Source organism: Sinocyclocheilus rhinocerous, unplaced genomic scaffold, assembly GCF_001515625.1.
Source record: "Sinocyclocheilus rhinocerous isolate Xijiao unplaced genomic scaffold, SAMN03320098_v1.1 scaffold564, whole genome shotgun sequence".
Taxonomy (NCBI): Eukaryota; Metazoa; Chordata; class Actinopteri; order Cypriniformes; family Cyprinidae; genus Sinocyclocheilus; species Sinocyclocheilus rhinocerous.
Genome location: NW_015645070.1, coordinates 2,340,550 through 2,361,501, shown reverse-complemented (window position 1 = coordinate 2,361,501; position 20,952 = coordinate 2,340,550). Strand labels below are relative to the sequence as shown.

Sequence of the window (20,952 nt, the reverse complement as noted above, 5' to 3'; positions counted from 1 at the left end):
CATTACAGGTATAATTAAAATACGCAAATTCCTATTTTTACAGATTTTTTAAAACCGTGTATACAGTATAATTATGTTTAATTAAGCTGAGATATAGCAATATAAATTCTTAATTCATCTGCAACAAAACTATAAAGTTTTGTTGCAAACGGCTGAAGACATTATAGTACTATATCTCAGCTCGCCCCTCAACATGCACTGAACGGCAACCCAACACTGAATATTATATTGTGGGCGTTGTATTATGATTAATAAAATAAAAATTAAAATACAAAAATGAAATTTAAATTACCCTGCTTCTAATTAAATAAAGCAGTTATTTTTATTTTGTTAAAAACGGGCCAAAAGAGACCTCTAAACTAGTAGGCTACCAGAAAGGGGAAAAAAAAAACCTTAACGTTTTTGCTTAGAATTCTTTTTAATCCCTGCATGATTTTAGTCATACATGATAAATATCAAATACGTTATAGCTTGACTACAAGTTTAAAAATGACGCTGCAATTTTTATTCAAGACATTACTATATGACATGCATTTATCATTCTTACGATCACCGGCAGAATGTCCAGCCTCACCATGATGAACTTAAAATTGGGTTCTATTATTTTTCCTCAACAGTTCTCCTCACAAAACAAAATTCATTTCAAACACAAATTTGATAAGAACAGAGTGGAAATTATTAGCAACACCAACATATCAGGAAAGCGAATGTTTTCTGTTAGTTTAAGCGCAAACTAAGTAAAGTAAAACCAAACTGAACATGGTGTGTGTTTATGGTGCATGTCGGCAATGTTGTCTCGGCGGGGGCGGGGCGTGGTGGAGGTGGGGCTTAGGTAGACGATATTATCGGATATCGTGATATTTTTAAGGCGATTATCGACAAGATATTTTTGACATATCGCCCAGCCCTATTATCTATGCACTTTTATATTATTTGTTTAAATTTTGAAGTAGTTTTTATTTTTACATTTTCAATTTTAGTTTTAGTAATTTTTATATACTTATCATTTTTATTATTACTATTTTACTTTTATTTTCGCTTTAGTAGTTTTAGAATGTCAACTTATACTTTAATAGAAAAATAAATAAGTTTAAGTTTTTCATCTAATATTTATATTTTATTTAATTTCAGATTTATTTCAGTTTTTCTAAATTTATTTTTAATTGTTGTAGTTAACAGTTACACTGTTGTCTGCTTCACAGGAGATTTGCTCTCACCACCAAGATCCCCGACACCAAGGGATGCCACAAGTGTTGCATCGGTAAAGCTTTAAACACACACTCCTGTACAAACACACACACACATGTAGCGTCTGGACCAATCAGACACACCATTTTTCATTTGATTTAACAAATCAATTATTCATTAGATTAACAAACATTCACAGACCCCTCACCCAATAAACATGCTATGTGTATGTTGGACCAGTTTAAGTGTTTATGTAGTTAATAAAGTCTTACTTGTATCACACTTGACGTTGGTCATTGTTTGCTCATAACTGCAGATTTATGCTACAGGCTCTGTGTAGAGTTGTACAGTAAGAAAGTTATTTCCCTTAACCAGGAAATTAACGTTCTTAGAATTGACAGACAGTTGACCCTGAGAGGTCAAGTAAATATCTACAGCGGATCTAAATATTTATAATTAATTATAACTAGTTATGATTAATTATTCATATTTCCCCATGAGCTGATTCGCTACACACACTCGGACTGAGTTTGATCTGCTCACTTTCTTTCTTTCAGTGCGGAATCCGTACACGGGTCACAAGTATCTCTGTGGAGCTTTGCAGTCTGGGATTGTTTTGCTGCAGTGGTACGAACCTATGCAGAGATTCATGCTTATAAAGGTTAGACACACAAAAAAACTGTATTTGCAAACCAGAAGGAAAGTTGAATTAAATCCAGACTGAATAAAACAAAAGATGGCATATGACATTATGAAGCTTTTAAATCTCTCTCTCTCTCTCTCACACAGCACTTTGATTTCCCGTTACCAAGTCCGCTGCGTGTGTTTGAGATGCTGGTGGTCCCTGAGCAGGAGTATCCTCTGGTGTGTGTGGCGGTCAGTCAGGGCACTGAGCCGGGACAGGTGGTTCGCTTCCAGACCATCAACCTCAATTCCTGCTCCTCCTGGTTCACTGAGATCGGCTCAGGTACAGCTCTCTCTCAAACACAGTTTATTCTGTTACTTTATACTGTCCTATACCATGCTAGTAAACTACCTAATGACCTAGTAAAAAAAAGTGATGGTATGTTTATCTGTTTGTAGGAGGTAACCAGGTCGATACGATCCACGTGACACAGTTAGAGAGAGACACCGTGCTTGTGTGCCTGGACAGTGAGTGAAATAACATTCAACATCTACCTTGATAAACATTATTTTAAAAAAAACTAAAATTATTGAATATTTCTAATGTTGTCTCTCTTCTTGTGTTTGTATAGAGAATGTAAAAATAGTGAACTTGCATGGAAAGCTGAAATCTAATAAGAAACTGGCGTCTGAGCTGAGCTTCGATTTCTATGTCGACTCCGTAGGTGAGAGATTCACATCTGCACTCATCCAGCTGTGATATGCTTTTATTCTGTTGTGTAGTGTGTTTGATGGGTGTGTGTAACCTTATATATGTGTGTGTTTCTGTCAGTGTCTCTCCAGGACAGTGTTCTGGCCTTCTGGAAACATGGGATGCAAGGGAAGAACTTCAAATCAAACGAGGTAAACGCAGACATTGTGTCAACATTGCATTATTAGTATATATTTATTTGATCTGTTCATGCATTCAAACCTATGATGTGAGCACAAGCACTCTTTCTGGTGAAACTTGTGTGTGTGTGTGTGTGTATGTGTGTGTGTGCATGCGCGCACAGTGATGGTATGTATTTGTATTATGTGTGTGAGGTTTTGTTTCATGTTTCTTGGCTCTGGAGCTTGTAATATAAGTACAATAAAAGGCCAAAGGTCTTCTGGAGGTGAAGGACTGTCTTTATGAAATATGATAGTGTTTGTGTGTGTATGTGAGACATGGATGACAGGGTGTGATAGATGATGTAAAATTAATGTACAATCAGAAAGCTCCAGCTGGCCAGAGAGTAATTAATTAAATTATTCAGCTGTTTTTCTCCTCTCTGACTCCAATGAAAAGCGGTCGGCACCTACACCCCTCAAAAGAGTATGACAGTGTGTGTGTGGGGGGGTGGTGAGCTTTACAGCCTGCCAGGTGGTGCACCTGCATTGCCAACCATTGTATTTTGAGAACACGACCCATGTGTGATATTTTCGCCCATTGTTTAAAGTTTTTGGGATGGGAGAAGTTAGAGGTCTGAGTAGGAGGTTGTGGTCTATCATTATAGGAATAGTTCACCCAAAAATGAAAATTTGCTGAAAATCTACTCACCCTCAGGCAATCCAAGATGTAGATGAGTTTGTTTCTTCATCAGAACAGATTTGGAGAAATGTATCCTCTGCAGTGAATGGGTGCCGTCAGAATGAGAGTCCAAACAGCTGATAAAAACATCGTAATCCACACAAATCCTTCATTAAGACATTTTTAACTTCAAACCATCATTTCTAGACACAATACCAGAGTCCATAGGGTCCTTAATCTATAATAATGCTTCTTAAAATAAAAAAGTCCTCTCACATCAAAATCCACTGCAGAGGATCCATTGGTGATCAAGTGATGTAATGCTAAATTTCTCCAGATCTGTTCTGATGAAGAAACTCATGTAAGCCTTGGATGGCCTGAGGGTGAGTACATTTTCAGCACTGGAAAAAAATCTAAATAAATCATTCAGCCTCACTAATCAACTAGTTGTATGGCTAGATGACTATCCATGACACGTATCTAATTTTATTAAAGTTTAAGTTTAATTGTAGGGATAAGTCAGTTTTTTTATATGCATAAATGTACAAGAGCTTCATAATAATAGCTCTCCTGGAACTTTTTTTTCTGCAGGTGTACAGTTGTTTATTAAAGGATATTTCCACTTGTTTGCAGGTGACACAGGAGATTTCAGATCCAAGCAGAGTGTTCAGACTCCTGGGATCAGACAGGTTAGAACCAGATCAAATAATTTCTGTCTCTCTCTTGCCTTACATCATCACCCTTTTACTGAGATGGTCCTCACTGCAGAACACAAGATCCAGGGGGCGTGGTTGGATCCAGATCCAACTCCTCCCACCTTACATATACCTAAACCTACCCGTCTCCAACCCCTGATTCCTAAACCCACCCATCTCCACCCCTAAACCTACCAATCTCCACCCCCTAGATGTGGATCCAACCATGCCCCCTGGATCTTGTGTTCTGCAGTGAGGGGCTAATGCTTTTACTTCTATTTCTTCGGTCTCCTGGAAACATTACTATCTGCCGCCATGTCTTCCCAGAAACTCTGCATGTAGCCTTTTTACTTTCGCACATGCAGTGGACAGAAATAGAGACATGAGGAGGAAAAAAGCCAACAGGGAGAATGTAGTGTCTCTGCTGAGTTTGTTTCTATAGCGAGGGAAGCCCTGGGTTAGGTTTATGTGGGGGACCTGAGCTTTGTGTGACGTACGGGGTTAAATTAGGTCTGTCAATTTAACACCCAAGCTCATTGATGAGGTTTTGCTCTGCTGTCTCAGTTAGTTAGACTTGTAGTTTCCTGCCAGCATTTTTACTGGTCCCAATTACAAGGGGGTTGGTATGTTTTTTAACAGTTTTGAAAGAGGTAATTTATGCTCACCAAGATAATATTTAAAAATAATAATAATAATAATATTGTGAAATATTATTACAATTTAAAATAATAATCAAATAACTATTAAAAATAATAATGTAATTTATTGCTAAGGTCAAAGCTACATTTTCAGCAGCCATTATTCCAAATTTCAGTGTCACATGATCTTTCATGAAATTATTCTAATATGCTGATTTGGTGCTCAGGAGACATTTATTATTATTGTCATCAATGCAGCTTTTAATTTTTTGTGAAAATAGTTTTTTTTTTTCAGGAATTTGTTTGTTTGGTTGGTTGTTGTTATTTTTTTATGATGAATAAACAATTCTGCCGCCTTTATTTCAAATCGAAATCTTTTGTAAGCTTGTAAATGTCTTTCACATTTAATTTAATGCACCCTTGCTGAATAAAATATTAAGTTCTTTTTTAAAGTCTTTCTGATAACAAAATTTTGAACGGTAGTCTGTATTTTCTTTAGATTTTTTTCACTATGAATTTTTCATCATTAACAAAAACAAATTATTAAGCTCTTTTAGTTTGCACGACATAACAAATAATGTACAAGATCAAATGTAGGAAAGAGCAGTCCGGGCTTTTAGGGTTGTCATTAATTAGATAAATTATAAATGCATAAAATGCAATTTAAAAAAAATACAGACAAGATACCTCAGCAAAAAAAAAAACAGACACTTCTTACATTCAGAAACAGCTAGAACCGAGCACATTTATATGTAAATAAAACAAGCATTATATTGACATCACTTTTCTGAAGCCACATTTTAATGTATATTCAATGCTTTACTTGTCTGACGTGTGTGTGTCTGTGTGTTTTGGCCACAGAAACGTATCTGTGTCACCATACATTGATGCCACATACACAATGGCCTCTTTAGCACATGCTGTCTCTCTCTTTCACTCTCCCTATGAGATCTCCATATTTTATTTACACTGGCAGTGCCAGGCTGGTGTCTCAGTGCTGTAATTTCATCTGTCGCCTGCGGCTGAGGACACGACCAGCCTCCCGCTTGCACCAACCTCACGCAACCCCTCTACATTTGCATAATCATGGCTTTCTTCCACACTTTCACACTCATCTCCTCTATATGGTACATGTTGATTTTGATAAGTGTTTGTGTATTAATATTTGTGTGCGTTTTAGGGTTGTTGTTTTGGAGAGCCGGCCTACAGATAACCCTACCGCTCTGAGTAACCTCTACATCCTAGCTGGACATGAGAACAGTTATTAGCTCCGCCTCCTTCAGCCGTTCAGGCCCGCAGTACCTGGAGCTGTTGCAGTACCCATGATGCATTCGTTCCGGAACGACACCGACGCTGGACAACCACAGCTGAGCTGATGAGCAGACTGTGTTTAGTGCTAAATCTCACTGCAGCCTTATGCCGTACGCTGCCCACCGCCAGAGACCGCCAGACTTCTCGCCACTTCAGGCATCCAGAATCAAACATCATGCAGTTCTACAGCAGCCAGTCAGATTTTTGTAAATCAAGCAAGCAATCGCCTTAACTGCAAGCAATAGTGCTCTGTGTTAAATTCCTGTTTTTTAAACCCTATTAAATATTGTAATCATTCTAAACATTTAAAAATCATTAAAGCTGCAAAGATAGAACATTGAGCAAAATGCATTGCTGCTCAAAAAGTGCCATATAAGGGAACGGTTTTATTAAACGTAACTAACTTCGGAGGTTTTGTGTTAATTGTAGATAAAAAATGTCAGGTTTTCAGGACCTGACCTAATGGGGAAAGTTTTGGGAGAATGAGTGTGTTATTTATTCAGCTGAGTCATGTGAGTGAAGCATCTCGCCCTCATGTTACTGAGTGAATATTTTTCTGCTGCAGGTCATTTTCTCTCTTGTTTGTTGTAGCTCTTATATTTTTCCCAGCTGAGTACTATTTTAAAATTTCAGTTATCTCTTTTTAAAAGTAACTTTAATTCAATACTTGCACCATGTAAGCACTTTTGTACATGTTCTTTTTGTATTTAAAAATGACAAAACATGGGAGATGTGAGGTTACTGTGATATCTCAAGTGTTTCCGTTGCTTTAGTTTTAATGTATGCAGCAGCTTTTGTAATAAAAAGGCAATTGTTAACTCTTTGGGATGTTTGTCAAAGTCATTTCAGATTTTAAAAAAAATAATACACCGAAATATAATGAAAATCTCTCATAACCAACATATTTGGACATGCTCACAATGAAAGAGAGTCCATTCATGGACCAAACATTGGGGTAACGTTAGTGTTGTATTTTTGTTGTAATTGTATAGTGTACTTGTACTAATTATTACAAGTTTGTAGTGTGCTGTGTGATCAACGGAGGGACTTGTTTGTTGTTTTTTAGAGGTTGTCACCTCACGCTTGCTGCGCTCACACACGCTCACGCGCAGTGTTGTGCATGTGTGTACAGGTGAAAAATAAACTGCGTGGCATTTGATTTATGTCATCGGATGCAGGGATTTACAGTCCCACTGCTCTGGTATCGTAAACGGCTGATCTGAGGTCAGATAAAGCGGATAGTTTCACGCTTGCAGCGTGTTGCTGTGCATATTGAAGCGCGCGCGGAGAGGAGCCGGAGTGTCGGCTCGGTTTCTATGGCGACCGGCCGCTTGTAAACAGCGTGTTTTCTTCTCCATGCGAACTCAAACACGGTGCGCGGACACACGGCTCTATCTTTCCGCCAGATTCACACGACAACACACAGCTCCGGTTATTTGACAAATTTAGATCTCAGGAAGTTGCTATTTGTGCTATTTTGCTTTATCATAAAGCAAATATTTGGATGAGACATTGGAAGGTAAGCTGTATATCTAACTCTATGCTCTCTATATATTATTAGATGACATAAGAATGTTTTCATTTTACAATTTTAAGGTTGAACACTAAACTGCAGTTATAGGTGTGTATAACTGTACACAGTTTAGTACACTAGAGCAGTACGTTAGACTTGACTAGAAATTATCTTTACCACAGTCATGTGTTGCCTTCCTTTCAACACCTCAAATTAATTGCCATCTAAGTTAAAATAAGTTAATTAAGAAATAAAGTTTAGTGACCTGTAGATAATATGTAAATACAAAAAAAATAATGTGAGGAATAAAGTTTGGTGTCCTAGTGGGGTCAAATGTGAACTTTTAGGAGCCCACAACAATTTCTAAATGTTCAAACAATTTTCAAATTCTAAATTTTTAAAAAGGTAAGAGGCCCTGAACAATATACAGTAGGAATTTTTGGTAATACTTTATTTTACAGTGTCCTTGTTACATGTACTTACTATAGTAGTAATTCTTTGTGTAACGCTGTAACAGGGAATAACGTTCATATAAAATGTAATAGCATTTTTATCTTCAGCCATGTACAGTATGTGTCATTTACAAACAACATATTTGGCTGCATTTTTTCACATTTCAATCAAAATCAAGGTGAGGCAGTTTCATAAGTGTTTTCTGCTGGTGTCACGGAGATGGAGAAGTATGAGAAGATCAGTAAGATCGGCGAAGGCTCGTACGGCGTCGTGTTCAAGTGCAGGAATAAAGACACTGGACAGATCGTTGCCATCAAGAAGTTTGTGGAGTCTGAGGATGATCCCATCATTAAGAAAATAGCGCTCAGAGAAATCCGCATGCTGAAGGTAAACCCTGATGATATAATCCCAGTTTAAACCAGCCTAAAATGGTTTGTTGGTCTTAACTTGTTAAAGATGGTTCCCCATCCTGGACAAGCTGGCTTTGTAGGATGGTCAGGTATAAAGTGTCTAGAATCAGCCAACAGACTGCAAGACCAGCAAAGCAGTTTAAGATGTTGTTTCAGGAGGAAGTCTTCTTGATTTTGTTTTGCTACTATCATCATTTGTAGACTTGAAGAATAGTATTAGTAGTATTTTTTGTCTCATTAGTGGACGCGTGGCGACAGAATGTTTTAATAATCAGTGTCTGGAGCTCTTGTGATTTGCAAACACTTTCCTTTGAGCTAAGAGCAAAGCAGTGGCCCTTTGAAGATCTGACATGTCAGCCAACACTGGCTCACCAATTAATTTCACTTTGCTATGCATGAATGGATGGATGAACATTTTTGTTGTTCCCTTCCCCTCCTACGGTGGCCGAGAAGTGCAAAGCAAATCACAATTCTGAAAACAAAATAACAAATTACAAACGCAAATGCAAGTCTAAAAAACAAAATAACAATTCAGAAAGCACAACAACAATTCAGAAAACATTATAACAAGTCAGAAAACACAATGACAAATCCGAAAACAAATTAACAAGTCAGAAAACACAACGACAAATCAGACAAACCGGAAGAGGTAGGTATAGTTTGAGACAGCGCCATTGGTTTGGGATTAATCATTGGTTTGTTATTAATGTTATTTTGTTTTCAAATTTGTCATTGTGTTTTCTGACTTGTTATAATGTTTTCTGAATTGTTGTTGTGCTTTCTGAATTGTTATTTTGTTTTTTAGACTTGCATTTGCGTTTGTAATTTGTTATTTTGTTTTCAGAATTGTGATTTGCTTTGCACTTCTCGGCCACCGTACCCTCCCTTTTTTTTTCTCGTCAGAATGTTACTGTACCACAGACTTTAGTTCATTTATTTGACTCTGGGCTGTAAAAATATTCTGTGATCATGTTTAAAAATCTACTATTTTGTCTTTAAAGGAAGTTCCAGTTTATTCAAATCTCTAAACTTCTGAACTCTTGCAGTTGAAGATGGTTCTAGGATTTATTCTGGGGTGGATGCTGATCTGTTTCTGTTATATGGAGCCGTGTTATTTTCATATTGTTTATATAGGCCTACTATTACGATATTTGTTAATATTTTCAATTACCTTTTTTTTTTAGGTTTTCATTTTAATTTTAGTAATTTGTTATGTGCTTTCATCATTTTTATTAATAAATTCATCATTTTATTTTGTATTATTGATAATAAAATGGTTAATAATATAAAATAAAATGATTAATTCATTAATAAAAAACGAAAACTAAAATAAAAATAAAGCTTAATGGAAATATTTAAAATAAATACAAGTATGTCCATTAAGTTTTATTTTTATTTTAGTTTTAGTTTTTAGTAATTTTAGTACTTCAACTAATTTATTTCAGTTAGTTGCCAAGGCAACATTTCCATCTAATAAAGTTTTTCCATCTAAAATTTATATTTTATTTTATTTGAGCTTTATTTCAATTATCAAAATGTAAAAAAAAAAGTTTGAGTTAATATCAACAGTGATATGGGGTGTGTTACGAAACACATTTGATAAGACTTAAGGCTGCTTATCTTTTTAAACATTTGTGTAAACACTTGAATGCTAAATCAAATGTATACATAAAAAGTGGGTTTTATCATTTAAAACCTGTAAATAAAGTTTTAGGATTTTAATGATGCAAAATGAATAAGAAATATTTAAGACTCTGCAGTATTTGCTCACTATAAAAATAAGTAAATTTGTGACATCGGCCATGTGAACTCCTCTGAACAGATGATCAGACATTCTTCCTTTCATTAAAGCACAAAATGCTTCTTAAAACTTTTCAAACAATACTGGAAAACATGATTATTAGGTTTTACACAAACTTGCGGCATTCAAACTAAATAGTAAGTGTTCTTAGACTTTTTTGGATATATTTTCACACATACAAATCCTAATTTGTTCATTAAATTGTGTGTATTTAGCAACTGAAACATCCAAACCTGGTGAATCTGATCGAGGTGTTCAGAAGAAAGAGAAAACTGCACCTGGTGTTTGAGTACTGCGACCACACCGTCCTAAATGAGCTGGACAGATACCCAAGAGGGTGAGAACACACACACATGCAGACACACCTATAAAACAGCTCTGTGTTTCTCACACTAACACACATATTGTGTTTTTGTTGCTATGACGCCCAGCATGTCTTTGGTGGAATGTTTACAGCAGGATGCATTTGTCCTCTGTGGTGCACTTGAGGGAGACGCAGTTAAACATTTAACAACATTTAACTCTTTATGTGTCGTCCTCTTGATTTACAAGTCAAGAATCAACAAAGCTCACACAATAGAGCACCCATACACGCACATACACACTATATCATCAGAACCTATAGGGTTAGTGTGGAGTTCAGTAGGAGCAGAGGAGTAGTTAAAGTAGAAAATGAGGTTTGTGTTCCGGTAACTGCGTTGTAACACTTTTTGTGTGTATGTGTTTGTGTGTGTTCACTCAGCGTTCCAGAGCACATGGTTAAAAGCATCATCTGGCAAACACTTCAGGCTGTGAACTTCTGCCACAAACAAAATGTAAGAATTGCAAAATTGTTGCTGCTCTCTCCCACTCTATTACCTTCTTAACAGGATTATTTTCTCAGATTTAATGCCTCTGCCCAGATTAAAGAGTTAAAAAGTACCCCCTTTCTAAAATATAAAGGCAGCTGCTTTTATACTGCTAGAAAATATTTTGTGATATTAAATACATGAAGAACAGTATTATTTTTAGTACCATTGAGATAATTTTACAGTATTTATTGATATTTTGAATCAGTTTCCATTAATATATTTTAATTTTTGAGTAAGTTTTAGTAACTTTGTTGTGCATTTTATGTCATTTTAGTAGTTTTTGTTATTTGTCTATAAAGATCTTATTATTTATTTATTTTTTCAGTTATTTCAGTACATTAAGTTAAACTTATTTAAAATAAGAAAAAAAAAAATGAAATGAGTTGTTGGCCTGGCAACATCTTAAACTTAAATCTTTCTTAATTATTATTAAAAATATTAAATTAATAATAAATTATTAAATGTTTTATGGTTTTAGTTTTCATTTTTGTTGACTTTAATAACTCTGATAAAGAATTTTTTTCTAAATTAAAAAATTGTGACTGTACTAAAGCAAGTTATTACAATATTATCTAGGAAATATTTACTTTGCGAAAAGTATTCAAATGCTTTATGTAGCAAAGTTCATAGTTCGGGAAGAAGGAGGCGGGAACCAGCGGACATTTAAACAAACTTTAATAAAATAAACAAACACAAAATAGCGCGACAGCCCCTCGCGGACGACTGTCGCGCACAAACAAAACCAAAACACAAAATAAACTCCAGGCCTGGTCCTCTCTCGTCCTTCACTGTCGTCCCTCCTCCTTTTTATCCTTCCGGAGCTCCTCCGTGAGACTCGAGACCGGTGAGTGGCGCAGGTGTCGCGCATTAGCAATTACTCCACGGGCCTCGCTCCGTTCCCACGGCTCTCTGCCCCGCCCCTCTCGTCACACTTTAAATTTGTTAAATAGATAGATAGATAGATAGATAGACTGCAATAAACATATTTATGAATGAACTGAATATCTTAAACTAACATGTTAACTCTGACATTTTGTAATTTTACTTTTAAATTGCTCACTAATTTAACCCCTAATTTAAAAGTTAAGTTTAAATTTTTTTATTTTATTTTATTTTATTTTACAATCACAAGTCTAGAAATAAATGTAATACCAAATTTCCACACCCCCAATTCCACAAATTGAATCTGCCATCTATTTTAGTAAATCCACAATATCATGTTTTGGCCTGTATACATTTCATGAACAGTCCAGAATTGGATCCAGCACCTATTTTAGTGGATCCACTACCTCATAACTCTATGAAAGAAGTGTCAGTGAGTCATTGTAATTTTAGTAAAGCATCTTAATATTGTTTTTAAATCAGATGTTTTAGGAGACTCTCCGAGTGATTTAAAAATGTGTTTTTAGTGTATCCACAGAGATGTGAAGCCTGAAAATATTCTCATCACCAAACATCAGGTCATCAAACTCTGTGACTTTGGCTTTGCCAGGAACCTCAGTGCGTGTACACACATAATCCATACACACACACACACACACTCCCTACCTTCAGCTTTCCATTCATCTAATAGCTCACTCTTTTTCCAGCGGGTCCATGTGATTATTACACGGATTATGTAGCGACACGGTGGTACCGAGCTCCAGAACTGCTAGTAGGAGACACGCAGTACGGCCCGCCAGTGGACGTCTGGGCAGTAGGCTGTGTGTTTGCAGAGCTGCTCTCTGGTGCCCCTTTATGGCCAGGCAAATCCGATGTAGACCAGCTGTATCTGATCAGGAAAACTCTGGGTAAGAAACACACATAACTCCAGCTGTTCATATGATTTGTGAATGGATGCATGTGATGAATAGCGTTTATTTGTGTGTTGTTGTGTTCATAGGCGAGTTGATTCCTCGACACCAGCAGGTGTTCAGCACTAACCAGTTCTTCAGCGGAGTTTGTGTCCCTGAACCACAGGAGATGGTGAGATGATCATTAAGTTTTGATTCTGCATAAGTTTATTTCTGTAGACCTATTCGCACTCGATATGTGTCTGATCTACAGGAGCCTCTTGAACTGAAGTACCCAAATATCTCGTACCAGGCGCTGAGCCTCATGAAGGTCAGTTAAACACACAAACCAATCATACAGAAGTCCGCTGCTCACTCAGAACCAGTACCAGCATGTCTGTCTGTCTGTTGCCTGTCTTTCTCAGGGTTGTCTGCGGATGGACCCGGCTGAGAGGTTGTCCTGTGAGCAGTTACTGGAGCTGCCATACTTTGACAGTCTGAGAGAAGAGAGCGAGAGTGTGACACGTGAACTGGACCGCAAGAGACGCACGCGCCAGCCACGCAAACACCTGCCTCCTGGGGTCTGTAGCCACAACTACAACACTCACACCTAGGGCTGGCCCGTGTGACCTTTATTGAATGTGAAGCTGTGGAGTTCAGTAGTTATCAATTATTCCAGTAGATCAGGGCACCAGACTGCGACCATTTTTTCTGCCGGTGCGACTAATTTTTGTGAGCGGTTGCACTGGCGCGACCACCGCATTGTCCAACTCATAAGCGCTGCCATTTCTTTTCAATTTGAGAAACATCAAACGGCAAACGAAACGAAAGCGAAACTAAACCGCGCTACGTTTCAGCTGCGCATCTTGACACATACAAACTTGTCCGAGCTCAGAACAGCTTTACTCAGGAGCCAAAGTTGATTTCGCGACACTGTTACTGCACAGATGCGTTTGAATTCGCCGCACAATGATAAGGTTGCTGCGAGATCTAGTTAGAATCATTCAAATTCTGCACAGAATTCTCTGTTATAAACAGCGCTGATAAGGTTGCTGCGAGATCTAGTGAGAATCATTCAAATTCTGCACAGAATTCTCTGTTATAAACAGCGCTGACATACGTCAGGAAACCAGAAGCAGTAACGCTAACTGTAACCATGGTGTTGTTTTTAGAAATAGTCGAATGCATTACATCATTCATTTCAGGGTCTGTACAACCTTTTGAGAGAGAAATTCAAGCACTTATCAATGACTTTCAAGCATTTCACACAATTATTTCCAGCACTTTAAAGCTCTAAAATGATCCAGTTTGAATGTTATTTTTAATGGGATGACCAAAATATACTTTGTGGTAAACAAACACTTATGTAAAATAAAAATAAAAACATCAAATCACAATTATAACCAGTAGACGGCAACAGAGGAGCACTTATTGGCTTATTAGTCATTCATTTCTACTTTTTCTTTATATTTTGAAATGATAAAATCACTATTATAAAATATCAAATCATCAAGAAATCAGATTTTGTCAGAATTTTACACTTTTTTTGTGTATGAAGTAAGAAAAAGTCACGAAGTGCCTTGAAAAACTTTTCTTCAATTTGCAACTAAATCACACATAATCACTGTTGGTCAGTTCCATATACTAGAAGAATAATGGTCAGTAAGATTCTTTTAAAAAGGCATTAATACTTTATCAATCAAAAGTGACATTTATAATGTTACAGTAGATTTCAAATAAATGCTGTTCTTTCGAAATTTATAGTCATCAAAGTAAAAATGTATCATGGTTTCCACAAAAAAAGTAAGCACCACAACTGTTGATAATAATAATAAAATAAATGTTTCTTAAGCAGCTAATCAGCATATTAGAATGATTTCTGAAGGATCATGTGACAGTGAAGACTGTAGTAACGATGCTGAAAATTCAGTTTTGCCATCACAGTTGCAAAATATATTAAAATAGAAAAGAGTTTTTACCGTTAACGGTTTTTACTGTATTTTTTATTAAAAATGCAGCCTTGGTGAGCATAAGAGTCTTCTTTCAAAGACGTTAAAAAACGTACCAACCCTACGCTTTTGAACAGTGTTTTATTTATTTACAACCCCATTTCCAGAAAAGTTGGGACGTTTGTGAAATGCCCTAACACTAAGAATATGTTATTTGCTCATTCTCTTTAACCTTTATTTAATTGACTAAAGAACAAAGAAAAATTTTCAATGTTTTCACTTGGCCAACATAATTTTAATTTGTAAATATAAACAAATGTTGATGCCCTACATGTACATTATTTCTTTGAAATTCCCTGAATCTTTTCACAATATTATGTATGGTAGTTGGTGAAAGACCTAAATTCTTTGCGATTTTGCATTGAGATATGTGGTTTTTGGTTTATTTGACACTTCTCTCATGAAATTTGGCACAAAGTGACGAGCCATGATCCAGCTTCGCTTGCAAAGATTGAGATGCTCTTTTTATACCCAAACATGATACCTTGACCTATTACCAATTCACCTGCTTACTGTGAACCGTTTCAAAACAGTTTAATTTGGATATTCTATAACCTTTTCACTTTTATTTTGCCTCTGTCACAACTTTTTTGGAGTGTTGCAGCCATCAAAATCTAAATTTGTTTATACTTATAAAATACAAAGTTGGTCAGTGAAATCTTTGGAAATCTTTTTTGTACGTTCGTCAATTAAATAAAAGTTTATTAAATAAAAGAGAAATTAACAAATCACAGATTCTTGATTTTACTGCATTTTACAAAACGTCCCAACTTTTCTGGAATTGGGCTTGTATTTATATTTATTCTTATTTTCTTTATTTACTTACTTATTTTCAGGTATAACCTACATTACGAAATGAACATTTTTTAAGTACAACAAAAAACATTTTGGTCATAGAAATCTCCAATTTATTTTAATATTTTAAATCCCTGTTCTCTGTCTATGTAGCATCTGCCTCAGTTGGCCAGCAGTACTATCTTCCCAGCCGTGGAAAACAGAAAATACTACAACAACCTGCGCAAATTCAACTATCATTTACCCAACATATGATGGACGTCGACTCATCAGGAACCCGAGAACCGACCGACCACCTCCCAGCTGGTGTGTGTGTGTGTGTGTGTGTGTGTGTGTGTGAGATAGACAAAGGGCTCTGCTCTGCCTGTAGAACAATGATGTCACACTGCCAAAGCAAAGACTCAGAGGCATTTCTGTAATATGTAAAATGACAACAGCAATAATAATAGCGTTAAAACTGAATGCTGTGCTGTGCTTGATAGTTTGATTAGAAACTTGACAGTGGGACAGATCTCTTTAACCTCTATGATCCAGATACTTTTTTACTTAATTATAAATCCTAATGATGTTTGAAGTGTGTATATGTGACTAAAATCATTTCTAGAGATGTAACCAGACCCAGACAGAATCAACAAACATTTTTTTTCAGATTTTCTGTAGATAAGACTGGAATTTAAAAAAAATTTTAAATCTGATTTTAAAAATCAGAATTCTGAATTGTTGAAAGCGTGATCAAATTAGCCAAAATATTTAATAAATGAAGTGTTTGGGGATGTGTAGAACTTGTTTGAAATGTGCAGAAATCTTTCTGTGTGGGCCTGGAAATAACCCTGTATTTTTTTTTACATTTATCACCCCATTGTGGACATAATGATCTTTTTGTTGCCTTTAGGAGCGGTGCTAATAATTGCGCCACTGAATTGCACCAAATGCCAAATTCAATGTGATTTGCAGATGTTTTTTTTGTGTTAAAATAGATGGAAAATTAAATAGTTTTTGTTTGTTTTCAGATTAAATCATTAAAGATCTTTCTGCAACATATATTTGTTTCTATAGCTTCTTCATAAGAAACCAAACAAGAAGTGTATGAAGAAAACAACAACAAAACTGTTGAAGATTTATTGATAACGGCAATATAACATTGTTCAACACGGGGTGGTCTGACAAAATTCCATTTTGTTGGATCAAAGCTAATTCGGTGTTGTTGACTGGCCTCTAAGGCAAAGGAGCTCTCTGCATCCGTCCTTGGGATGCTCAGTTGCTTGGATACTGTTGCCACAGCAGTCATGGACATCAGCCAGAGGGCTTCTCTGGCCTGGTCATAAAGCTGTGAAAGTTGTGGTTTTCCAAATGCTCTGAGAAGCGCTGTGATTGGCTAAGCAAGGTCCAGTTCTATGGTGAGTCTGGGAAGTGCAGTCTGGAGTCTGTCCACAGTCTGATCTTTATCTTTTACACCAGGCAGATCACTGAGAAGCAGCCACTCCAGGTTCCTAATACACACACACACACTTATGGTTTCAATAGCAGAAGCCACTGATTTTACTCTAGTGACAAACCAATATATCAGCCAGGGCTGCGCTTCTCAAAAGTAGATCATTAAAACTTTTGGCAGCAGTGGTCTCTATGATCAACTTAAAGGTAAATTTCACCTAAAAATGAGTTTTGCTGAGAATTTACTCACCCTCAGGCCATCCATGTAGATGAGTTTTTTCTTCACTGAAACAGATTTGGAGAAATTTAGCATTACATCACTTGCTCACCAATGGATCCTCTGTAGTGAATGGGTGCCGTCAGCAGTCCAAATAACTGATAAAAAAACATCACAATATATGCAGATTTTTGCTTCACAAGATTTATTTACAGACAAATTGTTAATTGTTGGATTATTGTGATGTTTTTATCAGCTGTTTTGGACTCTCATTCTGACGGCACCCATGCACTGCAGAGGATCCTTTGGTGAGCAAGTGATGAAATGCTACATTTCTACAAATCTGTTCAGATTTAGAAAAACTCAACTACATCTTGGATGGCCTGAGGGCGAGTACTTTTTCAGGAAATTTTCATTTTTGGATGAACTATTCCTTTAAGCTCACACTGCTTCTGGGAAAAGCAACCCTGGCTGATTAATTCACCAATATTTGGTCATTAGAGATGATCAACATCATCCAATTACCATGCCCATGTGGCATACACACAAAATTATGGGCAATAATGAGAGCTAAACTGAAATAAAAGATGCTGTTGTCATACCTGAGGTGATGAAGAGTGATGATTCCTTTATCTGTCACGTTGCCACAGGAAACTATCGTCATGTTCTTTAAACTGTCCTGCAGTGTCTTTATTTGACTCAAACGCTCCAGACAGGCGTCTTCTATATAAATACACTTATTGAACCTGATTTCCTCTACATGCTCAAGACCCTCTAAACACAAAAACAAAGGTGTGTTAGTACCAACAATTCTTTAGATGCCTTTGGTAAATAATATAATCCAAGTGGCCAGCAACCTTTTTTTAACCTTTTTTGGAAAAAATAAATAAATAAATATATATATATATATATATATATGTGTGTGTAAAAATACATTTGAGGTCAGTATATTTTCATTTATTAAGCAGGGATGCATGCATTAAATTCATCAGTTGTGCTGATTAATATTTTTGTGGAAACTGATACTTTTTTGTAGCACTTTCAATCAGTTATTTTATGTAGCAGAATTTCATACATATTAAATTAAATTATAATTACATATTAAATTACATTAAGTGTCAATCCCATTGTGTTTTACTGAATATTTTGATTTATTATCATTGCTGTCTTCTGCATCCACAGAAATCCTGAATACAATGCAAAATTGCCAAGCTCTGATATAATCAGCATATTACTAGGTGAAACAAGCAAGTTAGGGTTTGACTGGTGTTGTCATATTGAGTACAGTAAGAGTAGAAATGTAAACTGTAGTGTACTGTATAGTAAAACTGGATTTGTGAAAAGACTATGTGAGTGAAAAAGAAAGAGGACTGCACTGTATCTGTCTGTGTAAAACACCCCTTAGCTTTACGTCACTTTTTCCCCACAACTGAACCTCTCATCCTCACCTGTGACACACAGACAGTGTATCAGTGTCACACACACATGGTAGCGTCCTCACAAACTTTCCCTCTCTGGGGTCTAATTTAATAAATAATGCAAGACTGTTTTGCTGAAGCAAATGGAGTAAGAGATCTTAGAGTTGAAGCAGGTGCTTGACCTTCTCCATTCACTGATGATTTCATTAAATTTGTATAGGTAATTTCACAATGCTAAAGGTTAAAAGATAATTCTGCTACATAAAGGTAACTGGGTCAGGGCAGTGAGAAGAGTGTTTATGAGTTTAATCGATCACTTACCCAGATGATCAAAACCACGATACATGATGCAGGACTCTGTGGCATCAATAGCTTCTATCCGGTAGCGGCCCAGCGGCCCAGTCGGGAGTCCGTTGTAGTCGTGCTGCCAGCGGTCGAAACCACGGAACCGGACTTTTGCACCACATCTCAGGAGCCATTCGGCAGCGGCTCGATCAGGACCCACTGCTTTAATACGCTCATAATCAACTCTATATTGATCAAAGAACACAACAATTACGGATCACTGCATCTGGAAAGCTGATGTGACATTTCAAGCAGTGGCATGCCATCTAAAACCAGTGACAGACCAATTAATCATCTGCTTTTTAGCCATTTTTGATGGATTGTGCACATTTTCAGTTTTGTATAAACTACCGTTCAAACGTTTGGGGTCGATACATTTTTTCAAATGTTTTTTAAAGAAGTCTTTTATGCTCACCAATGCTGCATTTATTTGATCAAAGATACAGGAAAAACAGTAATATTGTGAAATATTATTACAGTTTAAGATTAACTCTTCTATTTTAATATATTTCAAAATGTAATCTTTTCCTGTGACCGCAAAGCTGAATACATTTCAGCAGCCATTACTCCAGTCTTTAGTGTGACATGATCCTTCAGAAATCATTCTAATATGCTGATTTGCTGCTCAAGAAACAATTCTTATTATTATCAATGTTGAATACAGTTGTACTGCTTAATTTTTGTTGAAAATGAAACATTTTTGTCAGGATTATTCGAAGAATAGAAAGTTAAAATCAACAGCATTTATTCGAAATAGAAAACTATTTATAACATTATAAATTAACATTATAACATTACATAACATGACAACATTATAAATATGTCATTTTGATCAACTTACTACCAGTATTTTTTAGTTTTTTTAAATAAATATAAATAAAATCTCACTTTTGAACTTTTTGCACTGTATATCTTATTTTTTTGTGACTGAACTGTACTAAATATATATTTCAATATTATAGCAGCCAGGAGCAACACAGATTTTTGGCGTGTTGAAAGACACATTGGTTGACCACTATTAACTATTTTGTACAGCATTGTTCTACATGGAACTTTTAAAATAAATTTGCCACACTTCAGGACTGTTCAAGTGAACTGCAGAAACTAAAAAGAAATGATGCACATAAAACATTCACTAGATGCTATTATGTTATTAAGTTGGTGTTGAGTTCAGACTCTAAATAAGAGCTGTTGTTGTGAATTAGCAGGCTTAGATTAGTCTCCATAGGGATTCCTCACTCTATGGATTAGTCATTCTAGAGACTAATTACTCTAGACATTGATTAGTCCCTTTATAGATATTTATGGCTCTCACACTCAACATTGTGTTTGTTGTGATTGGTCTCAGGTGCTTTACAGTCTGCTGTGGGTTGGGAAAGGAAATAAATTATGACATTAGAAAAATATTAAACTAGTTACATAACTGTTGTTTTGAAAAATATCCAAAAATTACTTGTTGAAAACAGCATTGAGCCACCCCCAGAACTCACGACTGCCCCCTGACGCCTGCTTCTGTACGGATAAAATCCTCCGCGCTGACCAGGTGAACAATCTCATGTCTATGGATGAAATAAAGAGAGAGAAAGAGATGAGATATCAAAGTATGAAGACGCACTGTTCAATGACACTTTCTAACAGCAGATCGAGCAGAATGATCTGTGTACGCTGATGGTCGTGTCATTGAATATGGAGGACAACGTATTAACTTATCAAACATCTAAATGTAGTAAAGCTCCCAGACGATCGGTTCATATCATATACAGAACTGCTACAATAAAATAATGTAAATCCTACAAAACTGACCCTTCGGTTCAGCTCGTTGCTGTTCTGTATATGCGCGGAGTGTCTGTTATTTACATCCTCTGTCCTCCATGCGCCCTCGCTGATCTTTCACCTGTTACGTCACCACGTCTCGCGCTCCCATTGGTC

At 36.3% G+C, this 20,952-nt stretch overlaps 3 protein-coding genes across 8 annotated transcripts in view; 2 read left to right on the top strand and 1 right to left on the bottom strand.

Annotated features, from left to right (window-relative positions):
* LOC107705444 (mitogen-activated protein kinase kinase kinase kinase 5-like) overlaps positions 1-6,826 on the top strand; it is a 50,187-nt gene extending 43,361 nt beyond the window's left edge. For all 6 annotated transcript variants that reach the window (XM_016508745.1, XM_016508748.1, XM_016508747.1 and 3 more), the window contains 8 exons: positions 1,203-1,261; positions 1,746-1,849; positions 1,978-2,155; positions 2,272-2,340; positions 2,445-2,537; positions 2,645-2,715; positions 3,998-4,053; positions 5,878-6,826. In XM_016508745.1, coding sequence (XP_016364231.1) covers positions 1,203-1,261; positions 1,746-1,849; positions 1,978-2,155; positions 2,272-2,340; positions 2,445-2,537; positions 2,645-2,715; positions 3,998-4,053; positions 5,878-5,965 — 718 coding nt within the window. In that variant the 3' untranslated portion in view covers positions 5,966-6,826. The remainder of the gene's footprint in view (positions 1-1,202; positions 1,262-1,745; positions 1,850-1,977; positions 2,156-2,271; positions 2,341-2,444; positions 2,538-2,644; positions 2,716-3,997; positions 4,054-5,877) is intronic.
* Positions 6,827-7,376: 550 nt separating this feature from the next.
* Positions 7,377-16,264, top strand: LOC107705442 (cyclin-dependent kinase-like 1). Its single transcript, XM_016508741.1, has 10 exons — positions 7,377-7,527; positions 8,192-8,361; positions 10,401-10,522; positions 10,928-11,000; positions 12,446-12,536; positions 12,626-12,826; positions 12,919-13,001; positions 13,083-13,139; positions 13,234-13,389; positions 15,766-16,264. The coding sequence occupies exons 2-10, from the start codon at positions 8,194-8,196 to the stop codon at positions 15,865-15,867; spliced, it is 1,053 nt and encodes a 350-aa protein (XP_016364227.1). The 5' UTR covers positions 7,377-7,527; positions 8,192-8,193; the 3' UTR covers positions 15,868-16,264.
* Positions 16,265-16,725: 461 nt separating this feature from the next.
* On the bottom strand, positions 16,726-20,922 carry LOC107705443 (ATP synthase subunit s, mitochondrial-like). The gene is made up of 5 exons (XM_016508742.1): positions 20,827-20,922; positions 20,477-20,582; positions 19,000-19,208; positions 17,863-18,034; positions 16,726-17,102 (listed from the first exon to the last, which is right to left on the bottom strand). The coding sequence occupies exons 2-5, from the start codon at positions 20,578-20,580 to the stop codon at positions 16,988-16,990; spliced, it is 600 nt and encodes a 199-aa protein (XP_016364228.1). The 5' UTR covers positions 20,581-20,582; positions 20,827-20,922; the 3' UTR covers positions 16,726-16,987.
* Positions 20,923-20,952: the final 30 nt, after the last annotated feature.